We start from the raw sequence: 18,387 nt of genomic DNA on the forward strand, positions 1-18,387 counted from the left end.
CACACATACACACACACACACACACACACACACACACACATACATGCATGCAAATGTACTATACATGTACATAACTGTGAGTCAAAAAAAAAAATGGACTCTCGCCAAAGTCGCATTTTTTTTTCAGTCCCGAGAGCTTCGACTCGTGTGAGGTTTGCTGTATATGCAACATTTGCCATAGCCTGTAGCTCGTCACATATTTTCATGCTCATTGTTGCCTCTCTGTTAGACTACAATATCTCCCTTTGAGGAATATCTCATTTCAATGTTGTCATGGGAACTATTATTATGTTTTCGTTGTTTTTTGTGTTTGTGTTTGTGATGTAATGTATTTTGTAAGGCAGCTCACCACAAGCTTTGCTTTTTTGAGGTTCTGCCTTCCTGTACAATAATTTCATGCATGTGATTTCCTACATGAAAAAAAAGATGGAAAATAAATGTTATACAAACTTGAACTTGAACTTGATATTGCAATAAGCAAAATACCCTTATTTTCCCAGCGCAATCACGCTGTCGCTATTATTGTTTTTCACATTTCTCTGTCAGCAAGACATATCCACCATCTAAATTTCATGTATTTATCATAAAACTACAATTTTGTAAATTGCTTTCATATCGGTATGTTTGCAATACCAAGATGATATGAGATGGTTAGTCACTCACAAAGTTGCAAATCAGGGCATTAATAGGAAGACTATTTTTGCCTGCCTGTATATTATGATTTGCAAATAATTCTCATTCTTCCAAATATATAATCTTTGTTATTTTATAAATGTTGAAAATAGAGTAAGCAATTACACGCCGGTGGCGGTCCGGGGTTTGGGGCTGGCGGGGCGTTGGAGAGGCGCACATGGTACCAACGGCGTAAATCCGTACTGAGGAGTGGGGGGGGGGGGGGGGGATGGTCACCATAACCACGATTACTAGCCTTTTGTCAAGGCCCTCTCGCTGTATGGTGAAGGGAGCCCAGCTGAGTGGGGTTGCGCTGGCGCGCTCGGCTGGGCTCGCTTCGCTCGCCCATTACAGCGAGAGGGCCTTGACAAAAGGCTACACGATTACAAGCCCATAACAGGACCGGCGCAGCCTTGGGGGGGGGGGGGGGGGGGGAAGGGAAGCTTGGTGACCCCCCCCCCCCCACACACACACACTTTGCAGGGATCGGATGTCCCCCTCTTTTGCATGGAATAAGTTATAGTGGGAGGAAAGTGGCAGCAAAAATATGAAGACGTTTTGTTCTTGTTGCTTTTTTTTTTTTTTGCTTGTCAGATGACTTTCGGCGGAAAATGAGACCTTAAGAGTATGAAAACATTTTTCTTTTTGTTTTTGAAATATCTGTGAGAGGGAGCGGAACGACCGAACGGGGGGAGGGTGTGTATCCCTCTCCACACGAAGAAAATTTTGCATTTTCAGACCTGAAATTCAGCGATCTGGTGCACACTTTTGGTGAAATTTTGTTTTCTTTTCTTTAAAAAGCAATAAGAAAATGAAATATTCACAATATATTATTGAATGACTAAATCGTGGTATTTCAGCTCTTGCTCCGCCTGTGCGACATCACTGTGAAGGCCTACTAAATAATGGGGCCTATCACCGGCGTAGACAGGATTTGATCTTTAAATAGGATGAGCGGTTATGTGCCACGGAGGGAGCGAAGCAAGCGAGGGGGGGGGGAGGGTATGGTAGGGAGGTTTCCCCCTCCCACGATGAAATCTTTTTGCATTAATAATTTAGACATTTTACAGTCCCAAAACTGCCGTTTGTAGCTACATTTTTCGCTTTGGAAACTAAGGAGGGCCGCACCGGGCGCAACTGCTGTCAATCACTGGCAGCAACATCAGGAGAATGGCATAGCAATTAAATGCGAGCGAGCGGAGCGAGCGAGCTTGAAATTTTTGACATTTTACAGTCTAAAAACTGCCGTTTGTAGCTATATTTTTCGCTTTGGAAATTAAGGGGGGCCGCACCGGGCGCAACTGCTGTCAATCACTGGCAGCAACATCAGGAGAATGACATAGTGGTTAAATGCGAGCGAGCGGAGCGAGCGAACTTGAAAATTTTTGACATTTTACAGTCCAAAGACTGCCGTTTGTGGCTGTATTTTTTCGCTTTGGAAATTAAGGGGGGGGGGGCACACCGGGCGCAACTCCTGGCAATTACTGGCAGCAATATCAGGAAAATGGCATAACGATTACATGCGAGCGAGCGAAGCGAGTGAGCTTGAAAATCATGTTGATATTTTACAGTCTAAAAAATTGTCCTTTGTGGCTGTATTTTTTTGCTTTGGAAATTAAGGGGGGCGCACCGGGCGTAAACTGCTGGCAATTACTGGCAGCAACATCATGAGAATGGCATAATGATTAAATGCGAGGGAGCGAAGCGAGAAAGCTTGAAAATTTTGACATTTTACAGTCTAAAAAACTGTCGTTTGTGGCTGTATTTTTTCGCTGTGGAAATTAAGGGGGCGCACCGGGCGAAAACTACTGGCAATTACTGGCAGCAGCATCAGGAGGATGGCATAATGGTTAAATGAGAGCGAGCGAAGCGATCGAGCTTCAAAATTTTGACATTTTGGAAATTAAGGGGGGGGGGGCGCACCGGGCGAAAACTGCTGGCAATTACTGGCAGCAACACAAGGAGAATGGAATAATGATTAGTAATGCGAGCGAGCGAAGCGAGAGAGCTTCAAAATTTTGACATTTTACAGTCCCAAAACTGCCGTTTGTAGCTATATTTTTCGCTTTGGCAATTAAGGGGGGCGCACGTACCGGGCGCAACTGCTGTCAGTCACTGGCAGCAACATCAGGAGAATGGCATAGCGGTTAAATGCGAGCGAGCTTTAAAATTTTGACATTTTACACTCCAAAAACTGCCGTTTGTAGCTATATTTTTCGCTTTTGTTTGTCCCACTTTTATGGGGGAACCACCCCCCCCCCCATCAACGCCTCTCCATAATATGAGGGTGCTTTTGTTAAAGGACAAGTTCACCTTCATAAACATAAGGATTGAGAGAATGCAGCAATATTAGTAGTACACATCAGTGAAAGTTTCAGGAAAATTGGACAATCGATGCAAAAGTTATGAATTTTTAAAATTTTTGTGTTGGAACCGCTGGATGAGGAGACTACTACAGCTTGTGAGTCATATGCGTACAACAGTATAAAGAAAATGTAAAGAAAATTCAACATATTTTCACTTTTTTCGCATAATAAAAGAGCACTTGACTTGCCTCTTTCTAAAGGCAGGGGGAATGATATTACCCCAAACATATGTCGGTAACGAGTCAAGGGAATGTGTACTTTTTTCAAAAGATGAAATTTTGTGAAATTCTCTTTGTATTTTCGTTATATTGTTGTACGCATGTGACATCTAAGTTATTCATACAATGCAGTAGTCTTCTCATCCAGTGGTTACTGCATTAAAACTTCAAAAATTCATAACTTTTGAACGGATTGTCCGATTTTCCTCAAACTTTCAATGATGTGTTCTGCTAATATTGCTACATTCTCTCAATCCTTATGTTTATGGAGGTGAACTTGTCCTTTAAGTGAAAGATCTGCTCCACACTCTTTGATAATTAGGGAAATATACGTCAATATCAAAAGTGTACAAAGTTTATCGAAAGGGATCCTGTATAGCAGAGCATTTGCATGTTTATGATTGCAATACAACGATCTGGTGCATAATTCTGGCGATATTTGGACAATATTTTCCATTAAGAAAGTTCGAGATTTGTCCTCATCTCGGGAATCTATTGCTTGGGGGATAAATGATTTGTCTGCCTAAACACATCCGTATAGGGGCGGGGCAAATGCCCCTTTGCCCCCCCCCCCCCCCCCCAATAGATTCGACGCCCCTGATCTTCCCTGGGTATGCCCATAGATGTATCCCCCCATCCCCCCCCCCCCCCCCGGGATTTACGCCCATGCATGGTACCCCTCCGGTGCTTTGTTAGTCTAGCGGGCGACGTATTTTTAGCCTAAATCAGTGATTGGCAGTCAATAGAGGGCGCGACGATGTGGAAGTCAAGTTGACTAAAAATACGTCTAGTAAGAAACCTCCGAATAGAGGCGTGGAACCGGGTGTGGCATGGCAGTTGTCAGTCGTCAACTCTCGAAGTTTTATTGGCTGAGCATCGGATGTCAATCAAAACACGTCGCAGAGCCCGAAGAAATGCTAGTCTACTCTCCTAGGTATACTACAGATAATCTTTCAATAAAAATACAGTTTGCCTGTCTCTTTCAGCTTACTACAGTATTTTTTCACTCTTCTCCATTCTTTTTAAGGTGTATTACATTTTACCTTACTTCAAATAGAAAAGAATGATGGTAATCAGTGCAACTGACTTCAGTTGTAAATCTATGAGGGTTTTGCACGTGGAAACTACGCCCAAATTACTGCCGAATGCAAACCTTCAATTATTGGAGTAAAGTCTACTTGATATATACTTTAATTGTACGTTTTGGAAATATATCTGATATCACTACTCCCCTCTATCATTTTTAACCTTGAGTTACAATATATTTTTGTATCAAACTTTGTAAGATATTTGCTTAACATCAATAAAGCTGCCGTCAAGACATCAATCTCTATATCGGAGCACCGTAGACTTTAAACAGGCATTTTCTGTCGTGTTCAGGCGTGATCATACTGTCACGGAAGAACACGTCCGCGGTACATGGGCGTCCAAGAGGAAAACAAAAAGGAGCTGCGACACAAAAAGATTCCTGCAAAGCCAAAGGCACAGGTGAACTATGGTGCATCCTTTGCAATCATGAAATTACGAGATGCCATCTACGTGGTGCTGGCAACAAGTAATGATAAACCGATTCAATCTGAATCATATTTTATTACAATGCATATGAGGACATCTTTGTGGCCATTCTGTATGCATATTATGTATTGCTAAATTGAGTATCATCAACAAGCTAACAACTGTGGTAAAATACACATACAAACACGCACGCACACACACACACACACGCACAAGACGTATTACGCAACTGAGGCACAACACGCAAGATTTGTGTCCATGTCCAAATCGCTAGAAGTGACACGTATGGCTCTGCTAAAGAGTCTTGTACAATTTTCGCCTGGAAGATCTCGTTTAGAGGTAAAGCGTGGTTGTTAAATTAACATTCACATGATTCGACCTGTCAGAAATAAATTATACTCGTATTTTCTGACAAGATTTAAGAAATGATTATGTTCCTTCGTGTCCTTTCTGGGATGCATCATTTCAAGGATCGTTAATCTGATAATAAAATCAGGTTCGTTATTCCGAAAACGAAATATTCCTCTTTTAGTTACAAAATACGTTGATGTGACACCAATAATAAAAGGTGGAATATTATGCAGTAAAAATTGAACGAAAACACGCACACGTATTCATGCCTACACACGTGCACACACACGCATTTACACACACAAAGACAAGTATAATGACAAACATACACAAACTAAAAAGGTAAAAAATAAAGCACTCGTGTATGTGCTGATAATCCCCTTTGAAATACGGCCAAAATCATAGATCAGCCCCTTCCCACTCTCATAACTCAAATGCATCAGACATGCAGATGTAAACCAAGGATGACAGAAAAAGGCAGCAACGGTGACGAAATTAAATCAGCCCACAATGTGCTTATCTAATGCCTCAACTTATTTTCCACTTTGCTTAGAGTAGCAAGCTTCTGAATGTGCTTTATCAAGACGTTTTGTCCAAGACACACTTGCTTTGGATTGCAGGGGTCAAATACCTCAGACAGTTGTAAATAAGGGGTGACGAAAGAAGGCGGCCACGGTATCGAAATCAATTCAGCAACAATACTCTTAAATAATCCATCAACTCGTAATTCAACATTGCTGAGAGTTGCATGCTTCTCAACGAGCCAAATCAAGACATCTTATCCAAGAGACTTGCCCTTTGGATTAGAGGCTCAAATACTTGATGACGTTGTAAATACAGGATGACGAAATAAGGCAGCAGGGTGACAAAATCGATTCAGCCAAAAATATGCTTAGCGAAGACATGAAATCATTCTGCCGCTTTGATTAGAATTGCATGCTTCTCAATGTGCTATATCAATAATTTCTCTCCAAGTGGCATGAGCTTTGAATTAGAGGGCTGAAATGCATCAGACCAATGTACAGAAAGGGTGACGAAAAAAGGCAGCAACGGTGACAAAATCGAATCAACTTACAATGTGCTATGGTAAAGCAATATCATACCACTTTGCTAAGGGTTACATGCCTCTCAATGTACTATATCAAACAGTTTCTTTTTTTCCAGGACACATGTGATTTGGATCAGAGGGCTAATATACATGATGAGATGTAAATAAAGGGCGAATAAAAGAAGAAAGGAGAACGCTGACGAAATCGATTCAGGCAACAAAACGCTTGAATAATACATCAAATCGTTTGACTACTATGATCGGAGTTGCATGCTTCTCAGAGTGCTTTATAGTGCATCAAGAAGTTTCCCCCCTGTGACGTGTGCTTTGCATTCTAGGGCTCAAATACATGAAACTAATTGTACATGAAGGGTGGTGAAATAAGGCAGCAACGGTGTCTAAATCGATTCAGTCCACGATATGATTAGCTAATACGTCGAATTGTTCATTTTGTTCAGAGTTGCATGTATCCCAATGAGCTTTTGCTATGGGGACTCAAATACATAAGAAAGTTGTACATAAAGGATGAAGATAAATGCAGCAACTGTGAGGAAATTTTACTAATCCTAAATGTGGTTAGGCAATATATCAACTCGTCATACCACTTTGCTGAGAGTTGCATGGTTCTCATTGTGCTACAGCAAGACGTTTTCTCCAAGGGGCATATTGTGCTTTAGATTTAAGGGCTCAATTGTATCAGGGAGATGTAAATAAAGAGTGACGAAAACAGACAGCAACGGTGACGAAATCGATTTGGACTAAAATTTATTCAAGTACTACTCCACTCTTTATACCTTTCTACAGAGAGCCGAATGATTCGCATTGTGCTTTATCAAGGCGTTTTTGTCCAAGAAGAGTGTACTCTGGATTTGAGGGCTGCGTGCTTCTCAATGTGCTATATCAAGAAATTTACAAAAGAGACATGTGTTTATATTAGAGGGGTCGAAAATACATGATGAGGTTGTAAATAAAGGGTGACGAAAAAGGCAATCAGGGTAACGGAAGCAAACAATGTGTCTAAATGATGCTTCAAATTGTTATATCAAAGTAGTTATTGTTCCATGCTTCTCAATGTGTTACATCAAGACATTTTCTCCCAGAGACATGCTCTTTGCATTCGAGGTCTTAAATACATGATGCCGTCTTACACGAAGGGTGACGAAAAAGGCGACAACGGTGACGAAATCGATTTAGTCCAGGATATGATTAGCTAATACATCAAATTGTTATACAATTTTTACAGTTGTATATCACAATGTACCTTATCAGTATTTTTGTCAAGTGGCATGAGCTTTGGATTAGGCAACTAAAATGCATCAGAAAGTTGTACGTAAAGGTTGACGAAAAGTTAACCAGCTATGACGAAATCAAATCAGATCAAAATGTGGTTACGTAATATATCAACTCGTCACGCCACTTTTTTGGGAGTTGCATGGTTCTGAGTTTGCTACATCAATACGTTTTATCCAAGAGACGTATGTTTTAGATTAGAGGGCTTACATGCATCAGACAGTTGTAAATAAATAGTAACAAAAACAGGCAGCAACAGTGACGAAATCGAATCAGCTAACGTGTTAAGCAATAAATCAATTCGTCATATCACTTTACTGAGATATGCATGCTTTTCAATGTCAGTAAATGTGCTTCATCAAGGTGTTATATCCAAGAGATGTGTCCTTTGGATTAGAGGGCTCAAATGCATCAGTCATTTGTAGATAAAGGGTGACGAAAACAGGCAACAGTGGTGACGGAATCGAATCAGCCCACATTTTGCTCAAGTAATAAATCAACTCGTCATATCACTTTACTAAGAGCTGTGTGCTTCTTATTGTGCTTTATGAAGACATTTTATGCAAGACATGTGGGCTTGGATTAGAGGGCTCAAACGCATCAGATAGTTGTAAATGACGGGTGACGAAAACAGGCAGCAGCGGTGACGGAATCGAATCAGCCAACAATATTCTTTATTACTAGTACATCAACTCGTTATATCGCTTAACTGAGGCTTGTATACTTCTCAACGTGCTATATCATGACGTTATATCAAAGAGAAAAGTGTTTTGGAATAGTATATGGCTCAAGTACATCAAAGAGTTGACAAACAGGGGAAAACCCCACAACGGAGAGCTGTACGGTTCATATGCAGTTACTACATTATCCGCGATCCAGACTGTACCACGTGCATGAGGGAGAAACTGAACTTGCCAACTCTTACCTTGGGATGCCAGGTCCGGAGATTAAAATCATTCTTCAAAGCGGTAGAGGGGTTGGTCCCAGCCCTACATTCTGGAATTGTTTTCACTAAAGTAAGACCCAAGCGAAATATTACAGCAAAGAAATATAAAGAATGTAACGTCAGAAAAAAAAAAAGAATGTCGAAAATTACGTTACAAATCAAACTAAATGTTACACACTAAGGCACTGTAACACATCAGTATACCGACCGAGTTTCCCTCTTTTTTGTGAAACCGATCCTGGTTTGAAATTAACTTCCAGCTGAAGTCGTTAACAGTATATCAAGGAGGTTTTCAAAGCAAAGATTGAGCAAAGTCTTCTTCACTTTGACTACCAACGCTCCCAATGTGCCCTCTCTCACCCGGTGCCTTATACCGCAAGGTCCTGCACCGTACTACATCCAGAACCAGGAAGGATGACAAAAAAAAAAAACAAAAAAAAAAACAAAAAAAAAACAAACGGCAGTAACGGTGACGAAATTTAATCAAGCCCGATGTGTTTAGGTAATGCGTCAACTTGTAATACCACTTTGCTGAGAGTTGCAGGCTTCCAAATGCTCTACATCAATATGTTTTCTCCCAGAGACAAGTGTTCTAGATTATAGGCTCAAATACATGATGACAAAGTGAATAAAGGGTGACGAAAAAGGGCAACAGCGGTGACGAAATGGATTAAACCAACAATATGCTAAAATATTACATCAAATCGTTACACCAATTTGTTTAGACGTACAGGCTTCTCAATGAACTATTTCAAAATGTTTTTGTCGCAGAGATATATGCTTTGCATTCGAGTTCTTCAAGGACAAGTTCACCTGACTAGACATGTGGATTGAGTGATTGCATATTGTTGGCTGAATCGTTTTTGTCATGTTGACTCTCTCATTTTCGTCACCCTATATGTACAACATGTACAACTGTCTCATGTACTTAAAGGACAAGTTCACCTTCATAGACATGAGGGTTAAGTGAATGCAACAATATTTAGTAGAACACATCAGTGAAAGTTTGAGGAAAACTTGACAATGCGTTTAAAAGTTATGAATTTGTAAATTATCTGCACAATCACTGCTTCATGAGAAGACTATGATATCATAGAACCATATGAGGAAAATAATAAGAGAAAAACTTCGCTTTTTGAATAAAGTGCATATTTCCTGGACTTGTTACTGACCTATGTTATATTTAAAGAAACATTATCCCCCTCGTCTTCTGAAATAGAGAAGTCGGTTGTTCTTTTGTTATGCGAGAAAAGTGGAAACATGTTTGATTTTCTTTATAAAATGTGCTGTTTTATATTGTTGTACACATGTGACATCACAAGCCATAGTAGTCTTGTCATCTAGCCATGACTAAGCAGAAACTTCAAAAATTTATAACATTTGAACGGATTGTCCGATTTCCCTTAAATTATCACTAATGTGTTCTGCTAATATTGTTGCATTCACTTAACCCACATGTCTATGAAGGTGAACTTGTCCTTTAAATACATGAGACAGTTGTACATATAGGGTGACGAAAATGAGAGGCAACAGTGACAAGATCGATTCAACCAACAATATGCTTAAATAATGCATTAAATGGCTATGTATATTAAAAAGTTTTCTCAAAATTACAAATGCTTTGGATTTGGAGGACACGCATGATACACATCAACCAGGCAATTACAGACCTGTCTCCCTGACATCCGTGATGTGTTAAAAACATGAGCAGATGATATGTAAGCCTTCTTGCAACATTTGGAGAATCAAAACATCCCGTCGCCCTTTAATCACGGTTTTAGACTACTGATTGAACAATTGCCCAGCTCCTCAGAACAATAAATAAACGACCTACCAAATACTCTCAAGTCCCGACTCATTACGCCTTTTGGTAGATGACTGCCAATTAAAAAAAATAATAATAATAAGTCAAGTCTTAGCGTGATTATCTCAAGTTGCAAGATTTATTTCAACTGAAAAAAAAAAATGGGCATCCGACAGGGGAATGAGGCTCAATGGTGACAAATGCCAAGTATGAGTACTGACGACAAATCCTCATACTTGCCCCAGGCCACCATAAACAAAATTATCACTGAATGCAATGTACATAATTATGACCAAGAATGGATTTCTCAGGAGGTATCACTTTTCATGTGCTGATATATTGAAGTATACAAGGACACTTTATTACACTTGTCTGGGAAGAAGCGAAACTGAGCTTTCATCAAGAGAGAACATTGAACTTGATGATCTCACGTCTGAAGATGGCTCAGATGTTTGGCCTATGAACGAGTATGCTGATGCACAAGAAGGGAATAGTGACAGTGATGATGATTAGATACGGGAGTAGATCAAGTTCAAGATACTTTACTGAACCAAAGGCATTATCTACCATGTCCAGATGAAACAAAAGCCTAGCTTAAGTGCTTCAAAATATTTCTAAGATTTGGATTAGGGATAGAAACGACGTACTATGTAGGTAAAGTACTATGAATTGTTGATTTACAAATTGGGTACAATAGTTATGATAAAACATGTAGCTAGACTAAACCATATTAAGTTTTAGTTTATTGAGTAAGGCTTTATTGGTTGGGGCTTTTTTATACAACTGACCTACACAAATGCATCAAAATTCACATGATAATTCGAACATTTTTAAATCACTACTCCCAATGGTAAACATTTTTTTGTATTTCTGGATTTTATTGATCAGATCGAAGAACATCGTGCTTTTTCACAGGGTATATGACAAATACATTTTTGAAATCACAAAACAAAAGTTTGATAGCATTCAATGATAGTAAAACTACCAGGCGTCTGATCCTTTTTTGGACTATAGTCTCTAATACACGTTAACACCAATAGTTCTAGAATCGTATACACAGAAAAACGAGGGGAAAAAATAAAAAGAAAAAAAATAGGCTTCAATGGAAATACCAAATATTACCAAAGACCAGACAAAACAAAACCAAAGGCGTAAGAACACACACTACAATCTTAAAAAAAAACAAAAGAACAAAAAAACAAAACAAAAGACAAAACAAAGGTACTATTCACCTAGCTCATTTATGCACTCTCCGTAATTTCCTTTGTACGATAACATTATTATACACCCAGCCCTGGGCTGCAGATGCGAAGTCTCCTGTCCTTTCTCCCGGCATGGGGGGGGGGGGGGGGGGTATTCGACGCAGCAAATCTTTGAGGTGATAATGCAGGACAGAACAATTGTTTCATGAACATAAAATACCGTGAATGCCATGACAAGAGAGAGAGATGTAATGGTAAACATTGCCTTTAATGATCTGCATTGCCTCGTTACATGTTTTTTACTGCTACTAATAAACAGTATCCATCTCTTTGTGTTGGATAGGCCTACACAGCATTTCGATAAAATGTTTTTATAGTTTCTAGGATTCCTTTTAAATCATCTGCTCTTATCGTCAGGGTTCGCTCGCATCTTAATAAAAACCGTGTTTAATTGGTCTTCTTGTTTTTGAAGGGAATATAAGCAACATTATTATGAATTATGATCAGTGCACTTCAATACACAAGCGCTGCACTGGAGCAAACTGCAACCCACTGGTAGAATTGAAGAGTTTGTTCGCAAAAACCATAAGTTCATTTTTGAAGATTTTGAAGTACGGTCTCTGTCATAACATTGCATAAAGTACAAAATAATGCCTTTTAAATGATTATATTGGTCACTACATTATAAAGGTACATTTTTGAAGTTATGGTCAAAAGAAGCAAACATTTTCCTATTATTCTCTTTATTTTTCTTGACCTTTAATCGCAACTATCTCCATTTGGCAAATATGGACTTATCGGTTTTTGCAAACAAACTCTTCAATTATAACTAACTAATCACATTGTTATGTGTACTATGACTGAACTGCAAACCGAATTTGGTTCAGGTGAGTGAACATCATATGACACATAGTGTATTACACAATATAGGCCTATTTGCAAATGTAGGCCTATTGGAATAAATTTCCAGTTTAGAAAATATGAGCAAAAATAGCAAGATTGAACAACCTTATTGCTTTACTCAAAGCCAACATAACTTTAATCCCCTTTGCTTTCTAATATAAATGCTATCTCGACTATATCATGGCCATTTGAGATAAAATATGTGTTGTATGGATGATTAAACTGTAGTCCTATTATTATTATACTGACCCGTTCGTCTTGCACTTTATGGTGGAAAAGCACAGGCAACCTTATTTTCTCAAAAGAAGGGCAATACAGAAAGCGTTTCAGCGCCTCTGTCACAAATTTCCATCATTTATCCATAAATTACAAATATATTTATCTCCCAAATTGATATGTTATAATAATCATCATAGATTTAAGCCATTTTCACCATGATCATAATTATAAATCGTCCATGCTATATCTCCATAGTTATTAAACGACTCTTGGCGTTTTATGATAGCATGTTTTACAGTAGTCGTTGAGATAAGTAATTTGTCGGCCTATTTGCACACATATAGAATGCAAGGTTTCACTTCATATCTATTACTCGATAAATTAGTACTCTATTTAGGCACTTCCATCATGACTGGTGATGTATGTGCCGCTGGACAGAATCTACAGCTTTATAAAAGATCGCATTTCCATGTTTCGCTATTCGAACAGAGTCACTTTATTTGTCAGCTGAATTGGACATTGTGAAAATAGCCGTCTTTTTTTTTCAGGCAAACGTATATCAAAGCAATGAAAATTCTTGCTTTCGTGCGCCGATCACTAACGCAGGTTATTTATACAGATATTTGGTTAAATAGATGCAGAAAATCATGGTGGATAAAGCTTGATAAGAAAACTATAATAGTGTGCTGATAAAAGAGAAAACAGGGTCTTTTAGGAAGCGTAAAAGCGGTATCGTGTTTAACATCTTCTACGGAGTGAGAATGGTGAATCTCCACATGCAAGCGAAGCTTCTATCTGAAATCGTTCGTCACTGCATTCAGAGCAACAATTTTGTAAATTCCAATTCAGATGTCCTCATGCTCACTCGAGGTGCATCCATATTCAAAGAGTATGCTTTACCCATTTACGCCTATACTTCCTAGTCATATTTCACACTTTCGACAAAAATATAAAAAATACTGCTGGTGCTCGCGCATTTCCAAACATTTGCCTAATGTCTATATTTTGTGATGCCACGTTGACCTGCTGTACACCTGGAAATATAACTTTAACTTTTCAACCAATGTATAACGTCCTTCGAAGCACTTTCTAAGATATGAAAACCAGGAAAATGAGGTATAGGAATTACCATGAGCTACCAACTATATAAGCATGTATACATTCGTCGATGTTTGATTTGACAACCGGGAAATTTGATAAAAAATGGCCATCACTTGTCTTTTCCGGCGCTTTGGCCATGGTCACATATCGTGCGTGTTATGCTTCAGTTTCGTAAGTAGGTCGTGGTTTGTTTTTTTTTTTCTCCTTTGCGTGTGTGTGTATGCATCAGCCACATTGGTTAGCTTAATTTTCTGCATTGGCATGCATTCGGAATGGTTAGAAAGGTGTCCTAATTTGCATTTGTAAAGAAATGTGAATCAGATTGAATCGGTTTCTCCTTACTTGTTGCCAGCACCACGTAGAAGGCATCTCGTAATTTCATGATTGCAAAGAATGCACCATAATTCACCTGTGCCTTTGGCTTTGCAGGAATCTTTTTTGTGTCGCAGCTCCTCTTTGTTTTCCCCTTGGACGCCCATGTACCGCGGACGAGTTCTTCCGTGACAGTGTGATCACGCGTGAACACGACAGAAAATACCTGTTTAAAGTCTACGGTGCTCCGATATAGAGATTGGTATGGTATGGAATGGTTTATTGATCAAACTTCGCAGCCGAACGGCTGAATTGTGTCTGATTTACATCGATAAAAATACAGTGAGACAAAATAACTTACATACATTTGTATACAACACACGAACAAAATACAACCATTACGACAACAACAAAACAAATCATCGGTACATCAGTAGTGGAAGTAGATTCAGTATATAAATTACTTGTATATTGGAACAAAAACAGAGTTGAGTGAAAAAAAAAAACGTTTTACATACATGTATCTTATTTCCTCCATTAGTGACGTATCACAACCCTTTAAGCTAATAAAAAGGGTATAGAAGGATAAGGGAGGAGGCGTGGAATGAGGAATGTTGAGAGATAGAAGATGCTACATGTAGTGTGAGGCTGAGACAGGAACAGAGTGAGGGGGAGACAGGAGAACAAAGAAAACAAAGGCTACGGGAGAAGAAAAGGGAGGCACAAAGAGAGAGCAGGAGGAATGTAAGGATAATGGAGAAGGAGAAGAGGAGTGAGTAGAGGGGGAAAGGGAGGAAAGAAAGGGAAAGAAGCTGTATGCGTCTGGATAAATATAAAAACAAGACAATTCAAACAAAATGGACATACAGATGTAAGCACATATATTGCTCTTCAGTTGAAGGACAAATACTAACAAACATATTTCTATATAAACTTCTGCATTTAAATACTTAAAATTATGAAATCTTTGTACCAGTTCTTTGATTGTCAAAATATATACAAAAATAAATACACTAAGCGAGTCTGAACATTATTATGCAACAACAGTAGTGATGATATGATTCCAACATTAAATAGTTGAGCCTTGACCTTTCACCAAATCTTTACACCATACATGCGTGTATTGAAAATTACAGAAACATAACTTGCTTCCTTCCTATTCTCTTAACCATTAACCTTTAGACTCTGGCCCAATGACACAAGCCCCCACCCCAAAAAAGTCTGATATCTAATACAAGTTTGTAAACGCATTGTGTTTCATGAAAATCATGCGCTATACCATCAGACGGGAGTAAACCTGACATGAATTGTGTAGTAAAATCACAAAACGTTACTAATTTCAAATATACAAAAACAAAATGACATGTAAATAATGTGTACGCAAGAAACTGCAACTTTAAAACTCAGCATAAAATGTGCATCAATGCACATACCTGTACATTACCATTTGTTCATTAGGTCCACTAGGAATGGTATGGGGCTTTTCTTGTACCTGTTAGTTCTGCATCTGATACCAGTGAATGGGACGGCTCTCCTCAGGGAGCTAGTGTATGGGTTTTGTCTAGGAGTGGGCAGCCATTCTCGAAAATGGGGTGATTTTAACAATGATTTTGCGAACTGACTGCATAAATCCGTTCTTCTTTCATAGAGGGGTTGGAGATTGGTTATTTGCAGGGCATTATCATATGTCTCATATAAATGTCCAAGCACGACTCTGAGGGCTCTTTTTTGAATCCTTTCTAGCTGGTTTCGTTGTTTGGTAGTGAGGCCGGGATGCCAAACTGGACAGGCATACTCAACCACTGGTCTAACGTACCCCTTGTAAACTGTGAGGAGGTCTTTCCATCTAAGTTTGAATTGTTTGAGTGACCTGAGCATGTACAATCTTCTGTTGGCCTGGGCAAGCATATTATTCACCTGGTCATCCCATTTTAAATCTGACCGCAATAGTATACCAAGAACCTTCACTGCTTGAACCTCACGAAGAGTTTCTACGCCTAGTTGTATCGTACACAAAGGCAGCTGAGTTCGGCCAAAATCAATCCTCATCACGTTGCATTTACTTACATTTAACTTCATATTGTTAGCCATACACCATATGTGGAGATCGTCTAGTGAACCTTGGATTGTGCACTGTGCACCTCTTAAAATTGTTTCTGCTATACTCATATCATCTACATACTTCCAGTGTTGCAGATCGGAAGAAGTCAGGGCATCATTTATCAAGACCAAGAACAGAACGGGACCCAACCGTGTTCCCTGCGGCACACCTGCCGTAACAGGTTGCCACTCAGAGCAGACACCCTGATAACGAACACACTGTGAACGGTCTGACAAGAAGCTAGCAATCCAGGGTACAAAGGACCGATTTGAAATGAGATTGATCAGTTTGGTAATGACAACCCCATGGTCCACTCGATCGAATGCTTTGGAAAAGTCTGTTGTTACCAAGGTTGAAGTTGTTCCTAGTTTGTCAGCGCCCTTCGCAAAAAAATTTACCATGTCAACAAGGCAATGTGTGGTGGACCTTCCGGATCTACAACCAAATTGTTTAGGGTCTAATTTCGTTGATATATCTGACATCAGCCATTTGGTGATGAATAACTCGGCTACCTTAACAAAGTGGTCTGTGAGGGCAATCGGCCTTAATTTGTCTATTCTCGCTGGCTTTTCCTTAGGGATAGGGACCACTATTGCCTTTTTCCACCTTTCAGGTACTTCACCACTTTCAAAGGAACTGTTAAGGATGGTTGTTAATGGGTATGCTAACTCATATGAAAACATCTTTATCAAACGTGCAGGTACTTCATCGGGTCCAGCTGACTTTCCAACTTTGACCCGCTCCAACTGACGCATCACCTCCCATGGTTGGACTGATGGGGGAGGTCCTCGTGCTGGTAGGTAGGCAGGAAGGTTATTGCGATTTAGTGGTGGTATGTCACTAGCAACCTGCACAAATTGCTTATTGATAGCTTGAGCTATTTGAAGCGTCTCTGATTGGTCGATATTGGGGACATCGATATTGGGACTTTGCCGAGATCCATTGGTCATGATTCGAATATTCCTGTACCAAGACTTTGGGTCTTCATGCTTAAGATTATGAACACGGTCATGATAGAAACGCTGCTTCTCCCTAGCAATGGTTCTGATCACTTTGTTGCTGCAGGCTTTCCACTGATATTTGGATCCACTCTTGAACAGGCTTTGTCGTTGTTTTATCATTGCTTTGAGGACAGGTGTCACCCAGGGCTTATCATTTTGGTGAGTTTTCACTTGTTTCGTTGGGAAAAATTGATCGATGGCTGAATGCAGAGCTGCGTAGAAAGCATCACATTTTCCTGCTGTCTCACCTGCGTCGCTGACCTCACTCCAGGTTTGGCTTGATATCCATTGACCAAATGCTCGGATGTCGGAGTCTCGCATGGGCCGAACTACTCGTGTGTGAACAACATTCCTATGTAGAAGGGAGCTCAGTTGTGGGTACCACAAGATAACATTGTGATCACTGAGTCCAAGAGGGGATGTAATCTCTGCATTTCTGTAAAATCGCATCAGGTTTGTCATTATCTTGTCCAAGAGCGCATTGTTACGTGTAGGGGCCTTGATAATTTGCTGGAGTGATATATTTTGGCAGATGGTATCAGTGTCCAGTTGGTTGAAGTCCCCCAGCATTACGAAGCCAGCATCGGGGTGTTGCGTGCGGATTGTGTCGACACTGGTAATGAGATGGTCAGTCAAGTCTGGCTCGATACCACAGTTGGGTGGACAGTACACCGAGGCAATGTAGATACTGGATACCTCACGTGGAAGGCGCTTAGGTCGGATATGACACCAGACCACCTCTATGTCTCTCGGGACTGAAATTTCAGGTACATGCTTAGGGGATAGGTTGTTTCTCACATAAATTGATACACCTCCTCCTCTCCTCTCTGCTCGGTATTTGTTAAAATGGGTGAAGCCATTTATGTCGAAGAAGTCTACTGATTCACTGGTCATCCATGTTTCACTGAGGACACATATATCTATCTCATTATTTATCATGACTACATGAAGTTCATCAGCTTTGTTTTTTAGAGATCTCACATTGCTCATAAGGAAACGAGGAAAGTTGTACCTTGGTGACTTTTTCTTTACAGCAGTCGCGGCTGTCATGTGGACCAGGTTAGAAGGATTGACTGATCGAACCATGTTATTGGTTCTTATCCTGTGCAAATATCCTGTAATCAGTACACTTATTGGGTGCTGAGTGTGATCTGTACTGCAGCTTTATTGATGTTAAGCAAATATCTTACAAAGTTTGATACAAAAATATATGGTAACTCAAGGTTAAAAATGATAGAGGGGAGTAATGATATCAGATATATTTCCGAAACGTACAATTAAAGTATATATCAAGTAGACTTTACTCCAATAATTGAAGGTTTGCATTCGGCAGTAATT

At 39.6% G+C, this 18,387-nt stretch overlaps 1 protein-coding gene across 1 annotated transcript; it reads right to left on the bottom strand.

Annotated features, from left to right (window-relative positions):
* Positions 1-14,578: 14,578 nt before the first annotated feature.
* Positions 14,579-17,943, bottom strand: LOC140243395 (uncharacterized). Its single transcript, XM_072323076.1, has 2 exons — positions 16,743-17,943; positions 14,579-14,595 (listed from the first exon to the last, which is right to left on the bottom strand). The coding sequence occupies exons 1-2, from the start codon at positions 17,941-17,943 to the stop codon at positions 14,579-14,581; spliced, it is 1,218 nt and encodes a 405-aa protein (XP_072179177.1).
* Positions 17,944-18,387: the final 444 nt, after the last annotated feature.

This window comes from Diadema setosum, chromosome 20 (assembly GCF_964275005.1).
Source record: "Diadema setosum chromosome 20, eeDiaSeto1, whole genome shotgun sequence".
Lineage (NCBI taxonomy): Eukaryota > Metazoa > Echinodermata > Echinoidea > Diadematoida > Diadematidae > Diadema > Diadema setosum.

Excerpts from the sequence above, each read along its gene's own strand:
- LOC140243395 (XM_072323076.1), bottom strand. The coding sequence starts at position 17,943 with ATGACCAGTGAATCAGTAGACTTCTTCGACATAAATGGCTTCACCCAT.